General features: G+C 36.6%; 1 protein-coding gene across 10 annotated transcripts in view; it reads left to right on the top strand.

The window, feature by feature from the left end:
- The window catches only part of LARP1B (La ribonucleoprotein 1B), a 128,901-nt gene that overhangs the window by 48,762 nt on the left and 55,054 nt on the right, over window positions 1-25,085 (top strand). Inside the window, exon 12 of one of the 10 annotated variants that reach the window (XM_031028646.2) lies at window positions 14,469-15,024. The exons of the other annotated variants lie outside the window; for them this stretch is intronic. Coding sequence (XP_030884506.2) covers window positions 14,469-14,585 — 117 coding nt within the window. The 3' untranslated portion in view covers window positions 14,586-15,024. Of the gene's footprint in view, window positions 1-14,468; window positions 15,025-25,085 lie in introns of those variants that run through there. 10 annotated transcript variants of the gene reach the window in all.

Genomic DNA, 25,085 nt, shown 5'->3' with positions numbered 1-25,085 from the left:
ACTAGTGATTGAAATCGAAGGGACTGGCTGTCCATGGAGGTTCGTTATCATTAGCAAGAAGTGTGCTTTCCTCCTTCGCTCTACATTTCTTTTTCTTTCTGGAATTCCCATCAGTGCATTCACCCCCTTACCTTCTCTAACCATTGCCTTTTTGGAGACCATGCCTCAGGTTATTGTAGCTTGTCTGTAACTTAAGGCCTGAATAGTTTTCTCTGTCCTACTACTGTGAAAAGGAAGTATGTTTTTATAGTTTCTTGGTTTAAAATCTTTCCTTGTCTAAGCATGGTTATTTTGTTTGTGATACTTAGGTTCTATAAGTAATCTCTAACTTAAATCCTTTTGGAATAGAAAGAGCTAGAAATAAATTTAATAATAGGTTAAAATTACACTCCCTCCATTCCCTATCTCTCTACCCTGCTTTGTTCTTCACCATCTACTGTTCTGTATATTGCACTTCTTTTCTGTTTTGATCACATGGATATAAGATCAATGAAGATAGGAATTTTTATCTTATTTTGTACACTACTATATCTCCACTGCTAGAACAGTTCCTGGCACATAGTAGCACTCAATTCGTATTCATTAGGTGGATAAATGAATAATGGATTAAACATTATGAACTAACCAACAAAAAGCTAGCCACTGTATATAATATTGGTTCTATGGGGAATTTTTTTGAGTTCCAAATAATGAAGTTTCAGGCCATCTTGAGAAACATATTTGTAGGTGATTATTTATTTGCTTTAACTAAAGTGTAGACAACAATAAGGAAAAGCCATGTATTGAGTTAATTAAAAACCAGCATCTGACCACTTAACCATGAAACATTAGGGGAAAGTAATCTTGGCTATATGACTCTTAAGCATTATGGGTCTGTTCATAAGTATATTGTATTTTAGCCTGATTTGTATGTACATTCTTTCACCTGACTTATTCCCCTTTTTTCTAATTCTGTGTTCAACATGTAATTTCTGATTAGAATTGTACTTTTCCTGTGGGTCTGCTTAAAAGGAAAGAAAACAATGATTTAATATATATTTGTTAAACTCCTACTATGAGCCAGACATTGTGCTAGGTCCTGGGCGTGGAATGGAAAGATAACAGTAGGGTCTCTACATGCCTGGTTCTTACAAATAATTGGGAGGACAGACATTAAAATAAACCCACAATAAATACTTAATCACAAATTAAAAATTATAATAAATGTGCTAAAGGAAAAGAACAGGATGGTCCTGGGTTGGATTGTCAGGGAATGAATGCCTGTGAGAAAGTCAGTTATAGTGAGATCTGAAGTATGAGTAAGATTAAACCCTGCAAAGACCAGGTAAACCATATTCTAGGAAGAGGAAACGGCAAGTGGCAAGGATCTTTGGGAAGAAAGAATTTGGTGTATTTTAAGGACTGAAAAACAAGTCCATTTGTTTATAGTATTATTATATAAGGACAGTTATGGTAGTATATAGGCAGAAGTCTGATCATGTATGGTTTTGTGGGCCGTGCTAAATTGGAATTTTTCTCAAGCTCAAGTAAAGTACCTTGGAGGGTTTTACACAGGCAACAGGGCTTAATCTAATTTTTCTTTTTATTTTTTCTATTTATTTTTTTTAAGATTTTATTTTAGAGAGAGAGTGAGCGGGGGGAGGAGCAGAGGAAGAGGGAGAGAGAGAATCTCCAGCAGACTCTGCACTGAGTGTGGAGCCCGACATGGCACTCAATCTCATGACCCTTAGCTCATGACTTGAGCTGAAACCAAGAGCCAGATGCTGAACCAGCTGAGCCACCCTCGTTTTTGTATTTAAAAGATAACTCTGGTTATTATGGTGGAGAATGGATTAGATAGGTACAAGAGTGGCAGAAGAAATCCCCTTGGGAAGCTATTAAAGTAGTCTAGGAGATGGGTATTGATAATTTAAGGTAACTTGGTAGCAGAGGAAATGTTGAAATAAGAAAACCCAGATCTGAGCCCTGAGGAATCATCACTTAGGAGTTGTAATAGGAAGTGGTGCTGTAGAAGCCAAAAACCAACTTCAAGAGGAAAGAATAATCAGATGTGTCAGGAACTGGACAGATTGAGTTAGATGTAAATGAAAAGAAGGCCAAATTGATAGGGTAGTTTAGTCATCTTTTCTGACTTCACAAAAGGATTTTTTGCTGGATCCAGAAGTTATATTGAACTGCACTAGACTGAGTGTAGGCTTTCTGTTTCTGCCATGTTCTTACTGCTGAAAACAACTCAAATGGCCTTTTAATAGATGAGAAAACATCTTAAAATCCTTGAAGATTGGCAAGGTAAGTTATTATCAGAATAAAGCCATAGAGAAGTGTGGAGTATTGAACCCAGTGTTGCCCTGGAGACCATTTTGGAATTTGGGGAATTTGAGGAATTCAGCATTCCAGAAGTCCCCCAAAAATAAAGGGAGAAAAGCCATAGCCACAAACCTATGGCTCAGCCAAAGTTGGGGATTTGAGCGAGTCTTCTATTAAATTGGTACCTAAAAGGAATACACCCTAAGTGAAAGAGAACTTAACTTGCTTTCTCACCTACTCCTCTGTGGGACTACAGAGAAATTTCCCTAGTTGTGCTGAACAGACTAAGAAGAAAAAAAAATGGCTTAGAATTTATAATAATGCAACTTAAATTCATAGTATCTAGATGACATGACCACTAGTCATGAATTTTAAGTGATTATGACCTGTTAATTTCCCAGAAACCTAGCAGAAGCCAACATAGCTCCTTTGTGAGGACATTCACTTTTATCCTAGACCTTGAATAATTTACTCAAATTATCTTAAAAGGAACGTGAGCAATTCACAAAATTAATAATAAAACAAGGAAATATGGTAGACTGAGCAAAACCATACCCTGAAATAATTTAGATAATGGAATTATTAAACAGAATATGGAATAACTGTTAACTGTGTTTAAAAAAACAGTATATGCAGGGAAGAAGTAGTAAACAGTAACATTCCTAGAATTTCTGCAAGTAAAAATAGTTAATTAAATTAACTCAATCAATTAAGGGGATTAATAGCAGATTAGATACAATTAGAGAATCAGTAAATCAGAAGACAGCTTACAAGAAACTACTCAGAAATCAGTACAGAGAGGCACAGAGAGGCAAAGAAAATATATGAAAGGGTATGTAATGATATTTTGGAGAATCTTTGCTATTATTTACTACATTTCAAATCAAGTTGTAGAATTTAACATCTGGATTTTATAGCTTTTTATTTTGAGAAAAGGTTTAGAAAGGCAAGAAATGTGGAATACAGAGCGATAAAAATGGTCTAAAATAGACATTTAATCAGAATTTCAGAAGGAAAGATTAGAGAAAAGGGGGCAAAGTCAGTATTTTAAGAGGTAATAGCTGGGATTTTTTCTGAATTGAGGAGCAGTTAGAGCAGCCAGGGGAAAAAAGGCAGAATACATTTAAAGGTAGGAGAGTGCACAGCTGACAGCTGACTTTCCAACAGTAAACAGTTGAATGCAACAGACACTGGAATTATTAATATTATTAATATAGGGAAAATAACTATCAACCTATAATTGTATAATTATCAACCTATAATTGTATAATTGTATGCCTTGCAAAATGTCTTTCAAGTAAGAGGGTGAAATATAATGAGAGAAATTGTAACTTAAGAAAGCCTCATCAAAGGAAATTGCAAAGGTGGAATAAATGATTTCAGATGCCAGGTATATAGAAAGCATTGCAGAGCAAAGCAAGAGTTATGTGAATAAATCTAAATATTAACTGTATAAAACAGTGTCTTACAGATTTAACATAACATTAACACAGACTTGGAGAGAGCAATTAAATGAATAGTATTTAAGGGGTTTTTTTTGTGTCTAGGAAAAAGATACTGATTAGTTTTTAAAGTTTTCATGTTGCAGTTTGAAGGATACCCATTCAAAAATAAAATTAGAGGAAAGAACTGTGAAACTAGGAGAAAGGGAAAATGTTGAATAAGGAAGGGGCTTCCAGCACAAAAATAAAGTGGTAGGTTTGTTTGTTTATTTATTTATCTGAGAGCAAGCCAGCGAGCTGGGGGAGGGGCCAGGGGGCAAAGGGAGAGAGGATCTTAAGCAGATTCCGCTGAGTGCAGAGCCCAGTGGGGGGCTAGATCTCATGACCCTGAGATCATGACCTGAGCCAAAACAAAGAGTTGGACACTTAACTGACAGTCACCCAGGCGCCCCTAAAGTTGTAGATTTAAACCCAAATGTTTAGATAGCAAAAATAATAAATATCATCAGAGTATATGTAAATAAAATCAGTTATGTTATTTATATGTGACATCAAAAAGATAGGGGAGCATACACCATAAAGTAGTAACCAACCAAAATCAATCTGTAGATTCAGCATAATCTCTGTCAATATCCTAAGTGGCTTCTTTGCAGAAAAATGAGATGTTCTAAAATTCGTATTGAAATTCAAGGGACCCAGAATAGCCAAAACAATCTTGGAAAAAGAACAAAGTTGAAGAATTCATATACAGTCCTTATGTTAAAACAGTGTTGTTACTAGGAAAAGCATAGACAAACAAAGTCCAGAAATAAATGCATATGTCTATGTTCAACTGACTTCTGGCAAAAGTGCCTAAACCATTCATTCAATAGGCAAAGAATAGTCTTTAATAAGTCATCTTGGGACAGACAAGTGGATATCCATATGCAAAAGAATATATTAGATGCCACCCTAACTCACCATGTACAAAAAAATTGACTCATTTGAATTGATACAAAATATAAGAGCAAATACTATACAAGGATTGCAAGGAAACATAAAATCTTCATGACTTTGTATTTGACAGAGTGGTTTCTTATATGAAACCAATACACAAGCGACAAAAGAAAAAAATTGGATATCATAAAAAATTTTTAAATTTTGTCCTTCACAGGGCACCATGAAGAAAATGATAGGGAAAGAAAAAAAACACGTAATACCATTTACATTAGCACCCCTTCCCCAAAATGAAATAATGAGGTATAAAGCTAATTAAAGGTGTAGGAGATCTATATGAGTAATATGATAACTTTTTTTATTTTTATTTTTATTTTTTTTTTAAAGATTTTTATTTATTTATTTGAGAGAGAGAGAGTGAGAGAGAGCGCGCAAGAGGGGGTAGGGTTAGAGGGAGAAGCAGACTCCCTGCCGAGCAGGGAGCCCGACGTGGGACTCGATCCCGGGACTCCGGGATCATGACCTGAGCCGAAGGCAGTCGCCCAACCAACTGAGCCACCCAGGCGCCCAGTAATATGATAACTCTTAATGAAAAGAAATTAAAGAACTACTAAATGAGACAGGAAGACTCAGTATTACTAGTTTTCCCCAAATTGATCTGTAGATTGAATGCAGTCCCAATCAAGATTCCAGGAATTTATTTTGTGGATATTAACTGAGTGGTTCTAAAATTTATACAGAGAGGCAGAAGACCAGGATTGCCAGTACAGTATTGAAGAACAGTCAGAGAGCTGATACTTTCTGACTTCAAGAGTTACTATAAAGCTACAGTGATCAAGACAATGTGTTATTGGTAAAAAGAATAGACAAAGAGATCAATGGAACACGATAGAGAGCCCAGAAACACACTTTCAATAATAGAGTAAACTGATACCTGACAAAGGACAAAGGCAGTACAATGGAGAGAATAGAGTCTTTTCAACAAATGGTAATGGATCAACTTGAGACCCACATGCAAAAAAATGAATCTAGACTCAGACCCTATATTTTTTCACCAAAAGTAGGTCCAGGTGGATCAGACCTACATGTAAAACACAAAACTGTGAAACTTCTAGAAAATAACATAGAGGAAATGTAGATGATCTTGGGTTGGTTGATGACTTTTAAAAATTAATTTTGGAGCCCCTGGGTGGCTCAGTTGGTTAAGTATCAGCCTTCGGCTGGGGTCATGATCCCAGGGTCTTGGGATCGAGCCCCACATCAGGCTCCCTGTTAAGTGGGGAACCTGCTTCTCCCTCTCCTCTGCCCTTCCTCCCTGCTTGTGTTTTCTCTCTCTCTCTCTTTCTCTCAAATAAATAAAAGAGGGGTGCCTGGGTTGCTTAATCAGTTAAGCGGCTGCCTTTGGCTTGGGTCATGATCCTGGAGACCTGGGATCAAGCCCCACATTAGGCTTCCTCCTTAGCCGGGAGTCTTGTTTCTCTCTCTCCCTCTGTTCCTCCCTCCACTCGTGTTCTGTCTCTCGCTCATTCTCCATCTCAAATAAATAAAATCTTTAAAAAAAAAAATTTCGTTTAAAATAAAATCTTTTAAAAAACTTAAATTTTATTTTTGAGAGCATGCACATGTGAGCTTGGGGAGGAGCAGAGGGAGAGGGAGAGGGAGAGGGAGAGAAAATCCCAAGCTGATTCCATGCTGAGCCTGATGCAGGGCTCAATCCCACGACCCTGAGATCACAGGCTGAGCTGAAATCAGGAGTTGTACACTCAAACCAACAGAGCCACCCAGGTGCCCCTGGTTGATGATTTTTTAGATACAACTCCAAAAGCATGATCCATGAAGGAAGAAATTGTTGTTGGACTTCCTTAAAATGAAAAACTTCTGCTCTGCAAAGAACACTCCATAATGAGAAGACACACACCACATACTGGAAGAAAATGTTTGCAAAAGACACATAATGGACTGTTACTCAAAATATTAAAAAAAAAATCTTAAAACTTAATGTGAAAACAACCTGATTAAAAAATTGGCCAAAGATCTGAACAGACATCTCACCAAAGAAAGTTATGCAGTTGGTGAATAATCATATACTCAGAGAAGTGCAAATTTAAGCAATGAGATACTACAACACGTTGGAATGGTCAAAATCCACAACCCTGAAAACATCAAACACTGATGAGGATGTGGAACAACAGGCACTCGTTCCTGTTGGGAATGCAAAATTGTATAGCCACTTTGGGAGACAGTTTGTTTCTTACAAAACTAAACATACTCTTACCATACTATCTAGTAATCATCTTCCTTGGTACTTAACCCAAAGGAACTGAAAACTTATGGCCACACAAAAATCTGCATATGTTGATGTGGCTGAGTGGCTCAGTCGGTAGAGCATGTGACTCGATCTTGGGGTTGATAGAGCCATGTGACTCAATCTTGGGGTTGAGTTGAAGTTAGAGTTTGCTTAAAAAAATCTGCATATGTTGTTTACAGTAGCTTTATTCATAATTGCTGAAGAAGCAACCACGATGTCCTTCAGCAGATGAATGGATAAATTGTGGTATATCCAGATAATGGAATATTATGCAGTGCTGAAAAGAAATGAGCAAACAATGGAGGAATCTTAAGTGCATATTACTGAGTAAAAGAATCCAGTCTGAAAAGGCTACATACTTAGTGTATGATTCTAAGTATTTGAGATTCTGAATAAGGAAAACTATGGAGATAATAGAAATACCAGTGATTGCCAGGGTTTGGGGAGGGAATAAATGAATAGGCAGAACAGAGAGGTTTTTTAGGGCACTTAAACTTTTCTGTATGATAGTATAATGGTGAGTACATGTCATTATACATGTATCAAAATCTGTGGGATATACATACCAAGAATGAAACTTACGTAAACTGTGGACTTCAGGTGATTATGATGTTTCAACGTAGGTCCACTAACTGTAACAAATGTAAACAATTAGTGCAGAATGTTGATAGTGGGGAGTCTACTTTTCACATAATTTTGCTGTGAAGCTACAAGTGCTGTAAAAACACTGAAAAAGTGGGTTAGGAGAAAATGGTTGTGGATCATATTTTTAATAAAGGACTTGTATTTTTTTTTTTTAAAGATTTTATTTATTTATTTGAGAGAGAGAATGAGATAGAGCATGAGAGGGGGGAGGGTCAGAGGGAGAAGCAGACTCCCTGCTGAACAGGGAGCTTGATGCGGGACTCGATCTCGGGATTCCAGGATCATGACCTGAGCCGAAGGCAGTCGCTTAACCAACTGAGCCACCCAGGCGCCCAAGGACTTGTATTTGTAATAACTCTTATAACTCAATAATAAAAAGACAACCCAATTATAAAATGAGCACAGAATCGGAATAGACTTCTTTTCCAGAGGAGATCCACAATCGGCTAATAAGTCCATGGAAAATTTGTTGATCTCATTAGCCACCAGAGGAATGAAGAATCAAAATCACTATGAGATCCCACCTCCTACCTACTAGGATGACTATAATAAAAAAGATACATTCACAGTTTTGGTAATGATGGAGAGAAATTAAAATCCTTGTGGACTACTGGTTAGAATGTAAAATGATCCAACTACTTTGGAAAGTAGTGTGGCAGTTCTCAATAGCTTAAACGTAGATTTGTCTTATGACCAGGAATTCCACTCCTAGTTATGTACACAAAGAAAATAACATATGTCCACACACAAACTTGTACAAAAATGTTAATTGCAACATTATGAAAGTGGAAAGAACACAACGATGAGTGGATAAAAAGTGGTATAACCATATAAAAGTATTGTTTAACAATAGAAATGAATTTACTGATACATGCTGCAACATGAAAACATTATTCTAAATACCACATATTCTATGATTCTGTTGGTATGAAATGTCCAGAAGACAAACTAGATTGGTGATTGTTTAGGGTGGGGCTTAATTAGGTTGGGTGGGAATTTCCTTGTGAGGAAGTAGAGAGTGATTGCTAATGGGTACTGGGTTTCTTTTTGGAGTGATGAAAATGTCATAATACTGATTGTGATGATGATTGCAAAATTATATATACTAAAAAGCAGTTGAATCATATACTAGGTTAGATGTACCATATGTGAATTATATCTTAAATTTTTTTTTTAAGTCAGTGCTATCCAAAGTGATCTATATAATTAAGTGCAATCCCAAGATCCTAATGGCATCTTTTACAGAATTAGGCAAATTAGCGCTAAAATTGATATGGAATCTTAAGGGACCCTGAAGAGCCAAAAAAATTTCTAAAAACAATACAGTTGGAAATACCACATTTCTTAATTTCAAAACATATTATAAAACTACAATAATCAAACTGTGTGGTATAAGCATACAGACAGACCTAGAAAAAATGAAGTAGAATATAGAGTCCAGAAACAAATCCTTGAGTTGACTATATGATCAAATGATTTTCAATATGTGTGCCAAGATCACTAGATGGGAAAAGAAAATCTAAGAAGCGGTGTTGGGGAAACTGGTTAGCCACATGCAAAAGAGTAAAGTTGGACCCTTCCCTTAACTTCATACGTAAAAAAATTTTGAAGATTAAAGACAAACTAGAAGAAGACACAGGGTGAATCTTCATACTTGATTTGGCAATGATTTCTTGGATACGACACCAAAAGCACATGTAATAAAAACAGTTTGGGATTATAATAACTTACAACAGAATGAAAAAGTCACCTACAGAAAAGAAGAAAATATTTGCATATCCTCTGATAGAGTTAATATTGTTGAATATATAAAGAAATCCAACAACTCAACAAGAAACTCAGTTTAAAAAATGAGCAAAGGACTTGAATAGACTTTTCTCCAAAGATGATCTACAAATGTCCAATGAGCACATGAAAATATGCTCAACATCACTGTTTATTAGAGAAATGCAAATCAAATTCACAATGAAGTATCACCTCCCACCCATTAGGATGGCTACTTTCAAAATAAAAAGTATAACCCAGAAAACAACAGTTGTTGTAGAGGATGTGGAGAAATTGGAACCCTTGTGCATTGTTGATGGGAACATAAAATGATATAACTGCTATTGAAAACAGTATGGCCGTTCCTCAAAAAACTAAAAGGATATTTGCACAGTCATGTTCTTAGCAGTAGTATTCACAATAGTCAAAAAGCAGGCCAAATGTCCATCATCAGGTGAATGGATAAACAAAATGTGGTATATATGTTTAATGGAATACTATTCTGCCTTTAAAAAGAAGGAAATCTGTCACATAATACAATATGGATGGTCTTTGAGGACATACTCAGTGAGATCAGCCACAAAGACACACTATGATCCCACTGATAAATGAGGCACTAAAGAAGTCAAATTCACAGAAACAAAGCAGATTGGCAGTTGCTTCCAGAGAGGGAGGAAGGGGGAGTTAATTGGTATAAAGTTTTAGTTTTTCTAAATGAAAAATGTTTGGCTCTCTGTTGCACAACAGTGAATATACTTAACAGTATAGAACAGTACACTTAAAGATGGTTAGGATGGTAAGTTTTGTGTTACGGTTTTTTTATTCCAATTAAAAGTAAAAGTTTTGTAAAAGAACATCCACCTACCTCCCAAATAAAAAGTAACTAAAGCTTTTGTACATATTGATATCAGACAATAGATTTACAAAGTAGATTTGAAAACAAAGCATTACTCGTACTAAAGAATCATTTTGTAATGATTAAAAGTCAAGAATCTTATCAGGAAAATACTTATTTTTGGGGGGATTCATGCTGAAAGAACAGCCATTATATAGCACTTGCTTATTCATTCATAAATAATAGGGGATGAACAAGAGGCTGAGCTAAAGTGTATAAATGTATTTAAAGTTGCTGCTTAGATGTTCTTTATGTAATTTTCTCACATTCAGTTGGCTAAAGCAAATGATGGTGGCTAAATTTATGGGGCTGGAAATGTATATTCTCAAAAAGTGTGAAAGGTGGATATGCATAATCCCTTAATCTAGGGAATGCAGGCTTTGAACAATAATAGAATCTGCTATAGCTTCCAAGAAGGTGAAAGTTAAAAAAAAAGAATTAACAAAATAAATCCCCATGAAAGTATATGGAAGTAAGTAATAATTAGATCTAACACAAGAGAATCATACCAACACTTAACTCTGTGGAAAGACTAATATTAATGAAGAAAAAGAAGAGGAAAATGTACTTATTTTCACTGCAGTAAAAATGGGGATGTAATTACTGATTATGGAAAAATTTAAGAAGGAATTTTAGACCAAGAATTTGAACATTAGCTAGGGAGAAATTTCTAGAAAAATATGTAACTTACCAAAATTTATTGGAAAAGAAAGTTGATAGAAACCATTTTTATAAATCTTCAAACTTGGAGAAAACTTGGCTTTATTAGCATGTTTTTCTAAAATTGGAATAATTCCAGCCATGCACAAGTATTTCCAGTGAATAGAGCTAATAGTAAATACTCAGATACTTGTTGAATGAGTAGGCGAAAAATAAATACTTCAGGTATTTTATGAGAAGAGCGTAACCTTGATACTGATAACCTGAAGAGAACATGAATGAGAAATTCATGAGAATATGAGAATTCAGCATTATAGGTTATCTAGGTATAAATATTTTAAACTTTTATCAAATCAAATTCACTTCTGAAAGTAAGCTCCCTATTTTAAGGTCATTTATTAGAAATCTGAATTACATGTGCAAATTCCTTTTTGCATTTATTTAACATAATCACGTTATAGGGATTGGGATCTGGATATCTTTGAAGGACCCTTCTGCCTCCCATAGGATAGATCTTTTAGAAGACAGACCTTTGAAAAGGTAAAAGTTTTAACCAGACTTTTAAGGATATTATTATAATTAAAGGTGTTAGTAAAGACATAAGTAGGGAGAGAAATAACAAGCTCACGTTTGAAAGATCCAGTGTGGTAAAGAGGGTAATTTTCCCAAAGTCAATTCAAAAGTCAATTAAATACCAGTAAGTATTTCAACAGATTTTTTTCAAAGGAATTTGATAAGCTGATTCTAAAATTTATATGAAAATATAAGGGACAAGAAACTCATCACACTCCTAAAAGCAGGGCAACTCGTTTTAGCAAATTAAAGATACGGACCGTAGAAATGGAATGGGAAGTCCCAAAACGGTTGCATGCATATATGCACACTTGGTGAATGACAGGTAGTATTACAAATCAAGGAGAAAATCTGATTTTTCATATGTGGTTCTGGGAAAATTGTGTGTGGGGGAAGAAAGTGAAATTACAGGCTTCTGCCTTCTAGTGTCAATCGAAACTATTCCCGTGAAAGGCAAAAGCAAAACGCTGTGAAGGGATAATAGTAAAAGATTTTCATGATCTTACAGTAGGGAAAGGTTTCTTAAGTGGACACAAAATACACAACCATAAAGGACAAAATAAAAAAATTTATCACAAATAATTTTTTATTAAACATCAAGAGTGCATAGTTCATGAATGAAACAAAAAATAGTTTCCATTCATGGTGTGATAAGTATTGTAAAACAAATGCATAGGGGCACCTGGTTGGCTCAGTTGATAGAGCATGCGGCCCTTGATCTCAGGTAGTGAGTTCAGGCCCCACATTGGGCATGGAGATTACTTCAGGAAAATTAAAAAAAAAAAATGTACAAATCAATAAAAGATGCAGTAGAAACTGATTATAAGACATGAACCAGCATTTCATGAAAGATGAAGCCCAAATGGTTGAAATCATGAAAAAGTGTTTAACATTATTAAGAAGATGCAAATTAAAATGTCAGTGAAATATTTCATGAAGCCCATGTGAGCAAAATTAAAACAGACTAATGTTTGGGAATATTTGGAACAAGAACTTTATTAATCTGTGGGAGTAAAAAATGTGAAACCATATCTTATGCTTACCATCTGTACTTAAGAATATGCTCTTGAGGAGTGCCTGGGTGGCTCAATTAAACGTCTGCCTTCTGCTCGGAGTCATGATCCCAGGGTCCTGCAAGTCCCACATCTGGCTCCTTGATCAGTGGGGAGCCTGCTTCTCCCTCTCCCTCTGCCTGCCACTCCCCCTGCTTACATAAGTCAAATAAATAAATAAAATCTTTAAAAAAAAATGCTCTTGAGTTGCATTGTTCCAACATTAACCACCTGTGGTTATTGAGTTTTCAAAATGACTAGTCCAAAAGGAGATTTGCTTTAAATGTACAGTATTGGATTTTGAAGGCTTAGTTAAGAAGAATGTAAAATATCTCAATGATCTTTATAATTATTGCATATTGAAATGATAATATATTTGGTTAAATAAAATATTAAAAAAATGTTTTTAATGTAGCTACTGGAAAATTTAGAATTACTTGTGGTTTTCATTATGTGTATATTGGACAGCACTGCTCTAGTGGAACTTAAAAGTGTTCATCAGCAACAATGCATGGCAAAATAGCAAAAGTGTTCATTATATTCACAGATTGGAAATAACTAAAATACCTATCAGCTACTGACTGGACATGTTATGGTATAGTATACAGTGTATAAATTATATAGTAGTGAAAATGAATGACAGCTATAAACACCTTTATGAATGAATCTTGAGAAGAGCTAAGTGTAAGAAGTTAAGAATGGTTATATACAGTGTATGATTCCATAAAGCTCAAGGGCAGGTCAAATCAAACATGTATCTTTCAGAAGTGTATGTATACATAGAAGGTCATATAAAGAAAAGCCAGGAATCATTGATCAGAATTTCAGGTCAGAATTTTGGTGATTTGGGGGGTGAGGGACTAGGATACACAGGTTCTAATGTACTAACAGTGTTGTGTTTCTAGTTGCTATATGAATATTTTTCTGGATAAGTTGCACATGTATATTTAATACATTCTTCTGTATGGCATATTTCCTAATAATACTTAAAACCAGGCTAGCATGAACTGGGATGTGTGGGACAATAAGAGGCAAGCCAAAGCTGACTAATTCACTTCTTGGAGCTGCAGGGTTGTTGCTCCTTGGGCTAAAACTCAAGGTAGGTTGAGCCTGTCTTTGTTTTTTTTGCATCTAACTATTCTTACCCAGTGGTCTGCTTGGGGTGGTGGTGGAAACTTGGACAGTGTTGAAGGCACTATTAATAGAAGAGATACAGATAGGCCTTCCATCTCAGAGATGTGCTGGTGGGCCTCTGTGTCTGTTTACTCATAGTGCTCGCTTGCCTCTGGGCACATGAAGTTCAGGGACTGCCCAGTCTACTATCTCTCATGATACTGCCCCCTAATTAGAAATCTTTAGTTTGAATCTGCAGAACAAGGGAGAGAAACCATTACAACCAGTTCCTCAATCATTATACTCTCTGTCCCAGTTGTTTATGTAGAAACCTAAATATGTATATTCATACCTTTGTTTCCAGCATTTCAAGAAGAACCTTCAAATTGAAAGCTTCTGAATCACATCGGTCAGCCTGCTTATAATCTCATCTTTAGGCTCATAACATTTGCTGTTGTACAGTATGCCAGCTTTGTCCAGTACTTCCTGGCGTATTATGTGAAGTTAATCACTGGTGGTCTAAGTGTCAATTTCCAGAGGTGGTCTTGGAGTTACTGGCTTTGTGTTGTGTAAGAAAACATTTCCAGTTGCTGAATGACCGAGACCATTGCAGAGACATTGTTGAGAGTATACTGAGTGGGGGCTCTCTCTTCTACCTTGACCCAGATAATGTTCTGGAATTGTGGATACCCAGTGGCTGCTCTTGATTTTGCTGACTACTTGCCACATTCCCCTTACAAATGCAAGTAGGCCCTTGTCTGTATTTGTTGCAGGTAGTGAGAGGAACTTCAACTGTGGTGAAGTCTTTGGTATATAGCTGGAAATGGTGTACAAATCACCAAGAGATACCACATCATCACCTGGCAGACATCATATGGGCATCATATTGACTTGGCAAGAAGAGAGTCATCTATATTTTCCCTCACTACCAGTTGAGCTGTTTCTTTTCTCACTAGTGAAGAACACCAAGTTGAGAACCTTTCTGGCAAAACTGAGGCCTGTTCCTGACCAAGAATCAACTTGTGTGCAAGTTCACTGAGTACAGTTTTGGACTAAAAACTTCTATGAATCTCAGATGGGGGTCATTCTTTTCTACCTCATAGGGTTGTAGAGACTTGGAAACCGTAAAGACTGGGCATGTGGGAGAAAGAACAAAGGCCATATTATAGTTGTGTGGGACCAGTAATAATTAATGATACCAGTGCAGGAGAGACCAGGAGTTTAAAGAATCAGAAGCTTCAGGCCTTACGTAGAAATTGTGACTGATTCGAAGTATAGTCTGTGGAGTTCTTCCTGGGTGCCACAATGTTAGACATTTCCATGATTAATCCTTTTGTGTATTTTAAAATGTAAAATTCCTTTTTTTTTTTTTTTGAGATTTTATTTATTAGAGAGAGAGTACAAGCAGGGAGAGGGAGATGCAGGCTCCCTGCTGAGCAAGGAGCCGGATGTGGGACTCTATGGCAGGACCTGAGCCAAAGGCAGACTCTTAACAGACTGAGCCACCCAAGTGCCCTAAAATGTGAAATTCTTAATTCTTCCTTCTAATACCTTAGTCTGAAAGATTCTCAGATCACTTTACTCTCATGTACAACATGAGGCCCCAAATCAAGTGTAGTCACTCACTTTAGAAATGTTTTGAGGGGTGCCTGGCTGGCTCTGTTGGTAGAGCATGTGACGCTCTCGGGGTTGTGAGTTTGAGCCCCATGCTGGGTGTAGAGATTACTTAAAAATAAAATCTTGAAATTTTTTTGAAAAATGTTTTGAATTGACTTCCTGCTGGAGAGACAGCTGAATCAGGAGACCTGATTTCAGGTTTTGCCCCATTGTTGAAATTCCAGCCATAATCCCTTGCATATGTTAGTGTCTTATCTTGACATACATACTTCAAATATGGTAGCTTCATAAGAAATTAACTCTTTGCCAGGGATTCAGTCATTAACATATATTTGAGTGCCTGATGGTGCTGGGAACTGGGAATGTAGTAGTGAACATGACTGACTACTGAAAATACAATCTCTTAGTAATTTATGATGATGGTGTCATTGGGAGTAGGGTGGGTGGATGGAGATAATTAGACCAGAAAATCTTTGCAATAGATAAGTACCATAATTGACCATTGAATTTAGTTATGAGCCTCTTCATAAACAGGAAAGAAGAAACTTGCTGAGTTACCTCAGTGGAACAGTTGGGGGAAAAGTCTGAAGAAATGACTAGTGGAAATATGAGTATAATACATTCAAATGTATGTGAGTATTAAATATTATATTGAATAATACAAGTATTGAACTTTGGTATAAAGTATTGGAGAAATAGTACCTAAAGGGACATAAGCAGTCAGAGAATGTGGTGTGTGTGTGTGTGTGTGTGTGTTTGTATATTTTTAAAGAATGGAAAATACTGGAACGTTTACATGGTGACAGGAATGGTCGAGTAGAAAGAGAGAGTTGAAAATACAGAAGGGAGTAGAAAAATGGGGCTAAGTTCTCAGAGACAGGAAGGGATTCAGAACATGTGGAGCAGGGTTTGTCAGCCTCAGTACTACTGACATTTTGAATCAGGTAATTCTTTGTTGGGGCTGTCTTGCAACATTGGATGGTTAGCATTATCCCTGACCTCTACCCTTCAGATGCCAGTAGCACCCTACCCCCACAGTTAAAAAAAAAAGTACCTTTAGGGGAGTTGTGGGCACAATCACCTCTAGTTGAGAAGCATTTATACAGAAGTGTATTGGCCTTCAAAGTGATCCTGTCTTTATCTGGAGAGAAGTAGAACATGGGTGTGGGAGAGCTTGTAGATTTGGTGGTGGAAATATGAGGGAGTGAGTTCCTTCTCATGATTTAACCTTTCTCAGTGAACTGGGTCAAGGTTATGGGGCTGGTGAAAGTGTCGAGAGTGATGAAGATAAAAAGTCATTTTTGTAGAATGAGAGACTAGGGTTCTTAGAAAAATCGAAGATTCCTAGTGAGCAGTGGGAGACTAGAGGCTACTTCTTTTGGAGGAAGTTTTACTGTAGAGGCTTTAGACCAAAGAGACCAGACAGAGGAAAATGGAGGATAGTACTGAGATTATTACTGATTGATTTCTAAAACTGATGGATAAAAGACTATCTAGATCTTACTTGATCTTGAACATTTATTTGGCTTTCCCATTAGTCAATTTTTTTTTTTGCCCTTCCTCCTACTTCTAAAGCCACTCTTTTTCAGTTCGATTTATATGCTTCTCTTTTTCCTTAAATGCCGGCGATTCCTAGGCTTATGACTTAAGACTCAACTATTCTCCCTAGGCCGTCTTTCTACTCAGGGCTTCATTTGTGGCTGTTGTTTTTAATCCCAACTCTTTTATGTCTAGGCTAGATTTTGATCCTAAATTTCAGGTACAGTGTATCTAGGTGTTTCCTGGGACATTTCATCATATTTGTCCTAGAGGCCTTTAAAAATCAACATGCCCCAAACAATTTATTATTTCATAATTCAACCCCCCACCCACCCCCAGCTCCTTTTCCTCTCCAAACAAAACAAAAAACTCTACATTGCTCTATGATTCTTATCTTGATAATTGGCTCTATGATCCCTGAACATTGTCATGGGTATAGCCCTCTTGCCTCACATTAGTCAGTAAGCCTCATTTGTACTCTCATATTTCATGAATTCTTCCATATCTCTCTTTCTACTTTTCCACCCTTATTGCTGCTCTCTTTGTACATTGAAATACTTAGTTTCCCAAAGATACTCTTCTTATCTCTGAGCTTTTCCATATGTTTCTTCAAAGTCTTCAAATGCTCTTGCCCATCATCTTTGTTAGACAAACTCCTATTCATATTTCAGACTTGATTGGACATCAGCTTCTTTGAGCATCCTTTCCTGGTTTCCACTTCCTGCTCTTTCCACAGCACCTTATATAAACCTCTGGTATAGCAAAATACAAGCGAAGGAGGTTGATTCAAGTGTTCTGTATATGATTATATGTAAGGGTAAGTTCCCAGATGATCCTTCTGTGGAGAATAAGTAAAAATCCTAGGTAAAATTATTGAAAACATTTACAACAAATAAGGTATACTCACTAATTCCACAGATTAAAGTGAGAATCTAGAGAAAGAAACTGAGTTCAAGAACAGGTGTTTACTCTGAAGACATGTACTAAATAAGGTGAACTTCATTTTGAAATTCATAGCCTTATGAACATGATACAGGAGATAAACCCTAGGATCCACCCAAGTGAGGAAGTAAAATAGGAGACGAGGCTATATCTTCAGTGTGACAGTGAACTAGAAATGAACTCACCATTCATTTGAGTCACAAAGAAACTAAGAAAAATTGCATACCCGGGTCTTGGTTCTGAATGGAGGCAGGTGGAAAGTGCTCTGAGAAGTAACTATGTGCTGGTAGTCATTTATGGATATTCAGTTGAAATTCATAATATATTTTATTAGTCTGAAAAAAGTTAAAACTGACAATATAAAGTCATTCTGGGCTGTTAATAATCACAGGTGCCTGGCATAAGCAAACCATATCATCTTTGGAGGAACTGAGGATGGCAGACTCTTCTGTATCAGGCTGGATAGTAAATATTTTTGACTTTACCAAATATTTTGGCCCGTTAGTTGTAGTTTGCTTCCCAGACTGACTTCATTCCAAGCCTCAAAATAGTTTTGATAAAATATTTTCTGAAGAAAATAAGTAGCTCTGAGAAAAAAATTATTAAACACTCACGGAAATAAGATACCAAGTGCATTCTACAGCTGATATGACAGCAGAAAGAAACTCACAGATAATTTGAATGTTGGAATTACCCAGTCACAGAATAGCAGCCATAGTATATAAAATAAATGTTTTACATAGTTCAATTAATAAATGATGAAGTTCAAAGTATGAGAATGGGAAAATAAAAAGGAGATTTGAAAAAATGAATGGAATTTCCTATAAGTGAATATTCATGTAAAATTAAGAATTCATAGTTGGATTTAATAGGTGAGACAAAGCTGACAAGACACTGAGAATTAGTAAGTTGGAAGAGAGGTTGGCAGAAATTACCCACAATAAAACAGTGTGAGAGGGAAATTATGAAAGACATTCAGGAATTGGAGTTAGAAAATCCAATGTACAGATCTAACTATAGTTCCAGAAAGAGCAGGGAGAAAGGGGGGGCTGAGGCAATATATGAAGATACAGGGCTAAGAATTTTCTAGAACTCATGGAATATAAGTTTAATAAATTGAATTTATTTCAGAATCAGGCTAATTTAGCATTAGGATACCAGTTTGCCACATTTAGAGGTTATAAGAGAAAAAATATAAACTTAATAGATGTAGCAGTAGCATTTGATAAGCTTATATGTATTTAGGATTTAGAAAAAAGAATTCGCAAAATAGATGTAAGTTTCTATAACCCAAATAAAAATATCTGCACAGGAACCTGCATTTAACATTATACATAATGGTAAAAAATTTAAAGCATTCATTTAAAGAATAGGATGAAGTTAATAGCTATTTTATTTTTTTAAAGATTTTAATAGCTATTTTAGAAATCCTAGAAATTTAAAGATTACTAGAATTATTAGTCTGCAGCAAGATTCCTAGATATAAAGATCAATATATAAATGTCTTTGCATTTTTTCTAGCAACCAGAAAAATGAAAATTAAAAAAAAAAAGCTGTTTATAATAGCAGCAAGAAGTAAGAAGCAGGGGTGCCTGGGTGGCTCAGACAGTTGAGTGTCTGCCTTTGGTTCAGGTCACAATCTTTAGGTCCTGGGACCGGGCCTAGCATCAGGCTCCCAGCTCAGCAGGGAGTCTGCTTCTCCCTCTCCCTCTGCCCCTCCCCCTGATTGTGCTCTGTCTGTCTCTCTCTCAAATGAATAAAAATCTTAAAGAGGTAAGAAGTAACTAGGATAATTGTAACAAAAAATGTGCAAGATTTCTGTGGCGAGCATTATAAACTTTATTAAAAAGATGTTAAGAGCTATAAATAGAGATGCTGTCTTCACAGACTGCAAGAATTAACATTGTAGAAATGGTCCTCAACATCTTGATATATATATTCATTGCAGTCCCCCAAGTTTTTCCCCTCATTCTTTCCTTTACTCCCTTCCTATTAGGAGGAGCTGATTCCAAAATTTATATGCAAGTGCAAAATGTTAAAAGTAGCAAAGACACTTTTAGGTCACCTGGGTGGCTCAGTCTGTTAGGTGTCTTGACTCTTGATTTTGGATGGGGTCATGATCTCAGGTTTGTGGGATTGAGCCCCACATCATGCTCTGTGCTGGGTGTGGAGCCTGCTTGGGATTGTCTCTCTCCCTGTGTCCCCCTTTCCTGCCTACTCTCTCTCTCCCCCTCCCTCTGTAAAAAAAAAAAAAAATAGCAAAAGACACTTTTTTTCTTTTTAAGATTTTATTTATTTATTTGACAGAGAGAGACACAGCGAGAGAGGGAACACAAGCAGGGGGACTGGGAGAGGGAGAAGCAGGCTTCCCGCCGAGCAGGGAGCCTGATGTGGGGCTCGATCCCAGGACCCTGGGATCATGAGCTGAGCTGAAGGCAGACACTTAACAACTGAGCCACCCAGGGGCCCACAAAGTCACTTTTAAAAGTGCAAAGTTGATTTGTCCTACCAGATATTAAGATTTTTAATAAAGCTATAATAATTAAAATAATGAAATGTTGGTAATGCATATATAGATAATTTGAGAGAATAGAGAACCAGGAATATTTTACTTCTATATAGACACAGGATGTATGACACAGGTGGTTATATTACAGAGCAATGGGGAAAGAATGCACTACTTAATAATGAGTCAGTAAGATACTTTTATGGGGGAAAAAGTGAAATTTGAACCCTGCCTCAAACTACATTTACATTACTTTTAAGTTGATTAGAAACCTAAATGTGAAAGACAAAACAGTAAACCTTTTCTAAGAAAATATCTCAACCACTTGTGGGGGAAGGTGAAGGAAGGCTTTTTTCCATAAATATACAAAGTTACTGATGCATTTTATATCATTAAAAATAAGTATATTCATAAGTGATTAATTTTCTATGTTTGCATTTAGTTGTGAAATTTTTTCGTGTCCTAATTTTCTCACTCCTGATTATGGCCTTTTCTTCCCACTCAAAGAATTAACTTCATGCTTGTTTAGTGATAATGAACTCCTTTAACTTTTGTCTGGGAAACTCTGTTCTTCTATTCTGAATCATAACTTTGCTGGGTAGAGTGTTCTTGGTTGCAGAGTTTTTTCCTTTCAGTACTTTGAGTATATCATGCCACTCTCTACTGGCCTGCAAAGTTTCTACTAAAAAATCAGCTGATAGCCTTACAGGGTTTCCATTGTATATAACTTGTTTTCTCTTACTCCTTTTAAAATTCTCTCTTGGGGTGCCTGGGTGGCTCAGTCGTTAAGCGTCTGCCTTCGGCTCAGGTCATGATCCCAGGGTCCTGGGATCGAGCCCCGCATCGGGCTCCCTGCTTGGCGGGAAGCCTGCTTCTCCCCCCTGCTTGTGTTCCTGCTGTTGCTATCTCTCTCTGTCAAATAAATAAATAAAATCTTTAAAAAAAAAAAAATTCTCTCTTTATTGCTACTTTTATGCCATTTTGCTTATTGTGTCTTGGTATAAACCTCTTTGGGTTAATTTTGTTGGGTGCTCTCTCTGTTTTCTGGATCTGGATTTCTCTTTTTCCAGATTAGGGAAGTTTTCAGCTATTATTTCGTTAAATAAGGTTTCTGACCCTTCTTTTTGATTTTTCTGGGATTCCCATAATGAAAACATTATTACGCTTGATGATGTTACTGAGTTCCCTTAATCTCTTCTCATTTTTTATAGTTTTTCCTTTTCCCTGTTCAGCTTATTTGCTTTTCATTACCCTGTCTTCCCGATTGCTGATTCGTTCGTCTGCCTCTTCTAATCTGTCACTGATTCCCTTTAGTGTATTGATTTTTATTTCAGTGTAACCAGTATGGAGGTTAAAGCACAAAGCAGTAAATCCCATTATATCTACAAAAATCAGTCAAGGGATGCATGAAATAAAAGGATGTAAAGAATGACATCATAGGGCGCCTGGGTGGCTCAGTTGGTTAAGCGACTGCCTTCGGCTCAGGTCATGATCCTGGAGTCCCGGGATCGAGTCCCGCATCGGGCTCCCTGCTCGGCAGGGAGCCTGCTTCTGCCTCTGACCCTACCCCCTCTCATGTGCTCTCTCTTTCTCATTCTCTCTGTCTCAAATAAATAAATAAAATGTTTAAAAAAAAATGATATCATATACATAAAATATGAGTGAGGGGATTAAAAATTTAATGCTTTTGGAATGGGTTCAAGCTTAAGTGACCATTAGTTTAACATAAACTGCAATATGCATAAGATGTTATATATGAATCTAAGGTAACCACAAAAACCTATAATAGATACAGAAAAAATAAAGAGAAAAGAATCCAAGCAAAGTCCTAAAGAAAGCTGTCAGACCACAAGGATGAGAACAAGAGAAGAAAGGTACACAGAAAAACTACCAAAACAACCGTAAAACAAGTAACAAAATGACAATAAATACATACTTATCAGTTATTGAAATATAAATGGACTAAATGCTCCAATCAGAAGATATAGGATAACAGACTAGTTTACAAAAAGAAGACCTATCTATACGTGACTTTGGAGACTTACTTCGGACCTAAAGATGTGCTGAGTGAAAGTGAAGGGATAGTAAAACATTTATCATGCAAATGAAAGTGAAAAGAAAGCTGGGGTAGCAATATATATTGTTGGGCAAAATAGGCTTGAAAACAAAGACTAACGAGACAAAGAAGGACACCAAATAATGGAAGGAACAATCCAACAAGATGATAAAACGATTGTAAATATTTATGCATCCAACATGGAAGCACTTAAATACATAAAGCAATTATTAACAGAAATAAAGGAAGAAATTGACAGTAACACAATAATAGTAGGGGACTTTAACCCCCATTTACATCAATGGATATTTCTTTCAGACAGAAAATCAAGGAAAAGGTGGCTTTGAATGACATGTGGACCAAATGGACCTAATAGATACAATGTTCCATCCAAAAAACAACAAAACACACATTATTTTTCCAAGATTTTATCTATTGAGAGCACCTGCATGAGCCAGCGGGGGGAAGAGGAGAGGGAGAGAGAGAATCCCAAGCATTCTGTCCTGAGCATGGAGCTCGATGTGGGGCTCAATCCCATAACCCAAGATCATGACCTGAGCCAAAGTCGAATTGGGCGTTTAACCAACTGAGCCACCAAGGTGCCTCTAGAATACACATTTCCTAAGTGCATGTGTAACATTGTCCAGAATAGATATATTAGGTCAACAAAACAAGTCTCAATAAAATTTTAAAATTGGAAACCATCGTTTCCAACCAAACAGTATGAAACTGGGTATCAACCACAAGAAAAAGCTTGAGGGGTGCCTGGGTGGCTCAGTCGGTTAAGCATCTGCTTTCAACTCAGGTCCTGATCTCAGGGTCCTGGGATTGAGCCCCATGTTTTTGGGCTCCATGCTTAGCAGGGAGCTTGCTTCTCCCTCTCCCTTGGCCTTCCCCCTGCTTGTGCTCTCACATGATCTCTCTCAAATAAAAAATATCTTGGAGGGGCGCCTGGGTGGCTTAGTTGGTTAAGCGACTGCCTTCGGCTTGGGTCATGATCCCAGGGTCCAGGGATCGAGCCCCGCATCGGGCTCCCTGCTCAAGGGGGAGTCTGCTTCTCCCTCTCCCTCTGCCCCTGCTTGTGTTCCTTCTCTTGCTGTCTCTCTCTGTCAATTAAATAAATAAATCTTAAAAAAAAAATCTTGGAAAGAACACAAATACATGGAGGCTAAATGACATGCTACTAAACAATGAATGAGTCAACCAAGAAATCAAAGAGGAAATAAAAAAATACATAGAGACAAATGAGAATGAAAATACAATGGTCCAAAAACTTTGGGATACTTAGTAAAAGCTGTTCTAAGAGGGAAGATTGTAGCAATACAGGCCTACCACAAGAAGCAAAAAATATCTCAACCAACTTGATTTTACACCTACGGGAGGTTGAAAAAGAAGTAGAAGGAAAGAAATAATAAAGATCAGAGCAGAAATAGAGACTAAAAAAATAAAACAGATTAATGAAACCAGGAGTGGTTCTTTAAGAAGATGAATGAAATTCATTAACTTTCAGCTAGGTCAGGAACAAGACAAGGATGGTCTAACACCATTTTTATTCAGCATAGTACTGGAAGTCATAGCCACAGCAGTCACACAGGAAAAAAAATAAAAGGCTTCCAAATTGGTAAAGAAGTAAAACTTTCATTATTGGTAGATTGAATATATATACGATAATATATATAGAAAGCCCTAAAGAATCCACCAAAAAACTACTGGAAATGACTGATGAAAACTACTGATAAATGAATTAAGTAAAGTCACAGAATACAAAATTAATATACAGAAATCTGTTGAGTCCCTTTACACTAATAATGAAGTAGCAGAAAGAGAAATTAAGAAAATAACCCCATTTACAATTAGATCAAAAAGAATAAAGACCTAAGAATAAACTTAACCTAGCAGGTGAAAGACCTGTATCTTAAAACTATTAAACATTGTTGAAACAAATTGAAGATGACACAGATGGAAGGGTATACTGTGCTCATGGATTAGAAGAACCAGTATTGTCAAAATATCTATATAATACAAATGAAATATATTACTACAAAGAAATGTAATCTTTATAAAAACACCAACATTTCCACAGAACTAGAACAAATAATCCTAAAATACATATGGAACCACAAAAGACTCCAAATTGCAAAGCATCTTAAGAAAGAAGAACAAAGCTGGAGGTATCACAATCAAATTTTAAGGTATGTAACAAAACTATAATAATCAAAACAGTATGGTACTGGCAGAAAATAGATTAATGGAGCAGAATAGAGGGCCTAGAAATAAACCCACACATATATGGTCAATATATAACCAAGGAAGCAAGAATATATAATGGAGAAAAGATAACCTCTTCAGCTAAAGGGGCTAGGAAAACTGAACAGTTAGGTGCAAAAGAATGAAACTGGACCACCGGGCGCCTGGGTGGCTCAGTTGGTTAAGCGACTGCCTTTGGCTCAGGTCATGATCCTGGAGTCCTGGGATCGAGTCCCACATCGGGCTCCCTGCTTGGCGGGGAGCCTGCTTCTCCCTCTGACCCTCCCCCATCTCGTGCTCTCTCTCTCTGTCTCATTCTCTCTCTCAAATAAAATCTTTAAAAAAAAAAAAAAAAGAAAAGAAACTGGACCACCTTTTTACACAATATACAAAAGTAAACTCAAGATCGATTAAGGACCTTAAATGTAAGACTTGAAACCATAGAACTAACTCCTAAAACAGAAGCAGTAATACCTTTTTTTT

The sequence above is a fragment of the Leptonychotes weddellii genome, chromosome 2 (genome assembly GCF_054177405.1).
Source record: "Leptonychotes weddellii isolate Sample4059 chromosome 2, ASM5417740v2, whole genome shotgun sequence".
NCBI lineage: Eukaryota > Metazoa > Chordata > Mammalia > Carnivora > Phocidae > Leptonychotes > Leptonychotes weddellii.
Note: the sequence above shows the minus strand (reverse complement) of the source record. Positions and strands in the feature narration are given on the sequence as shown.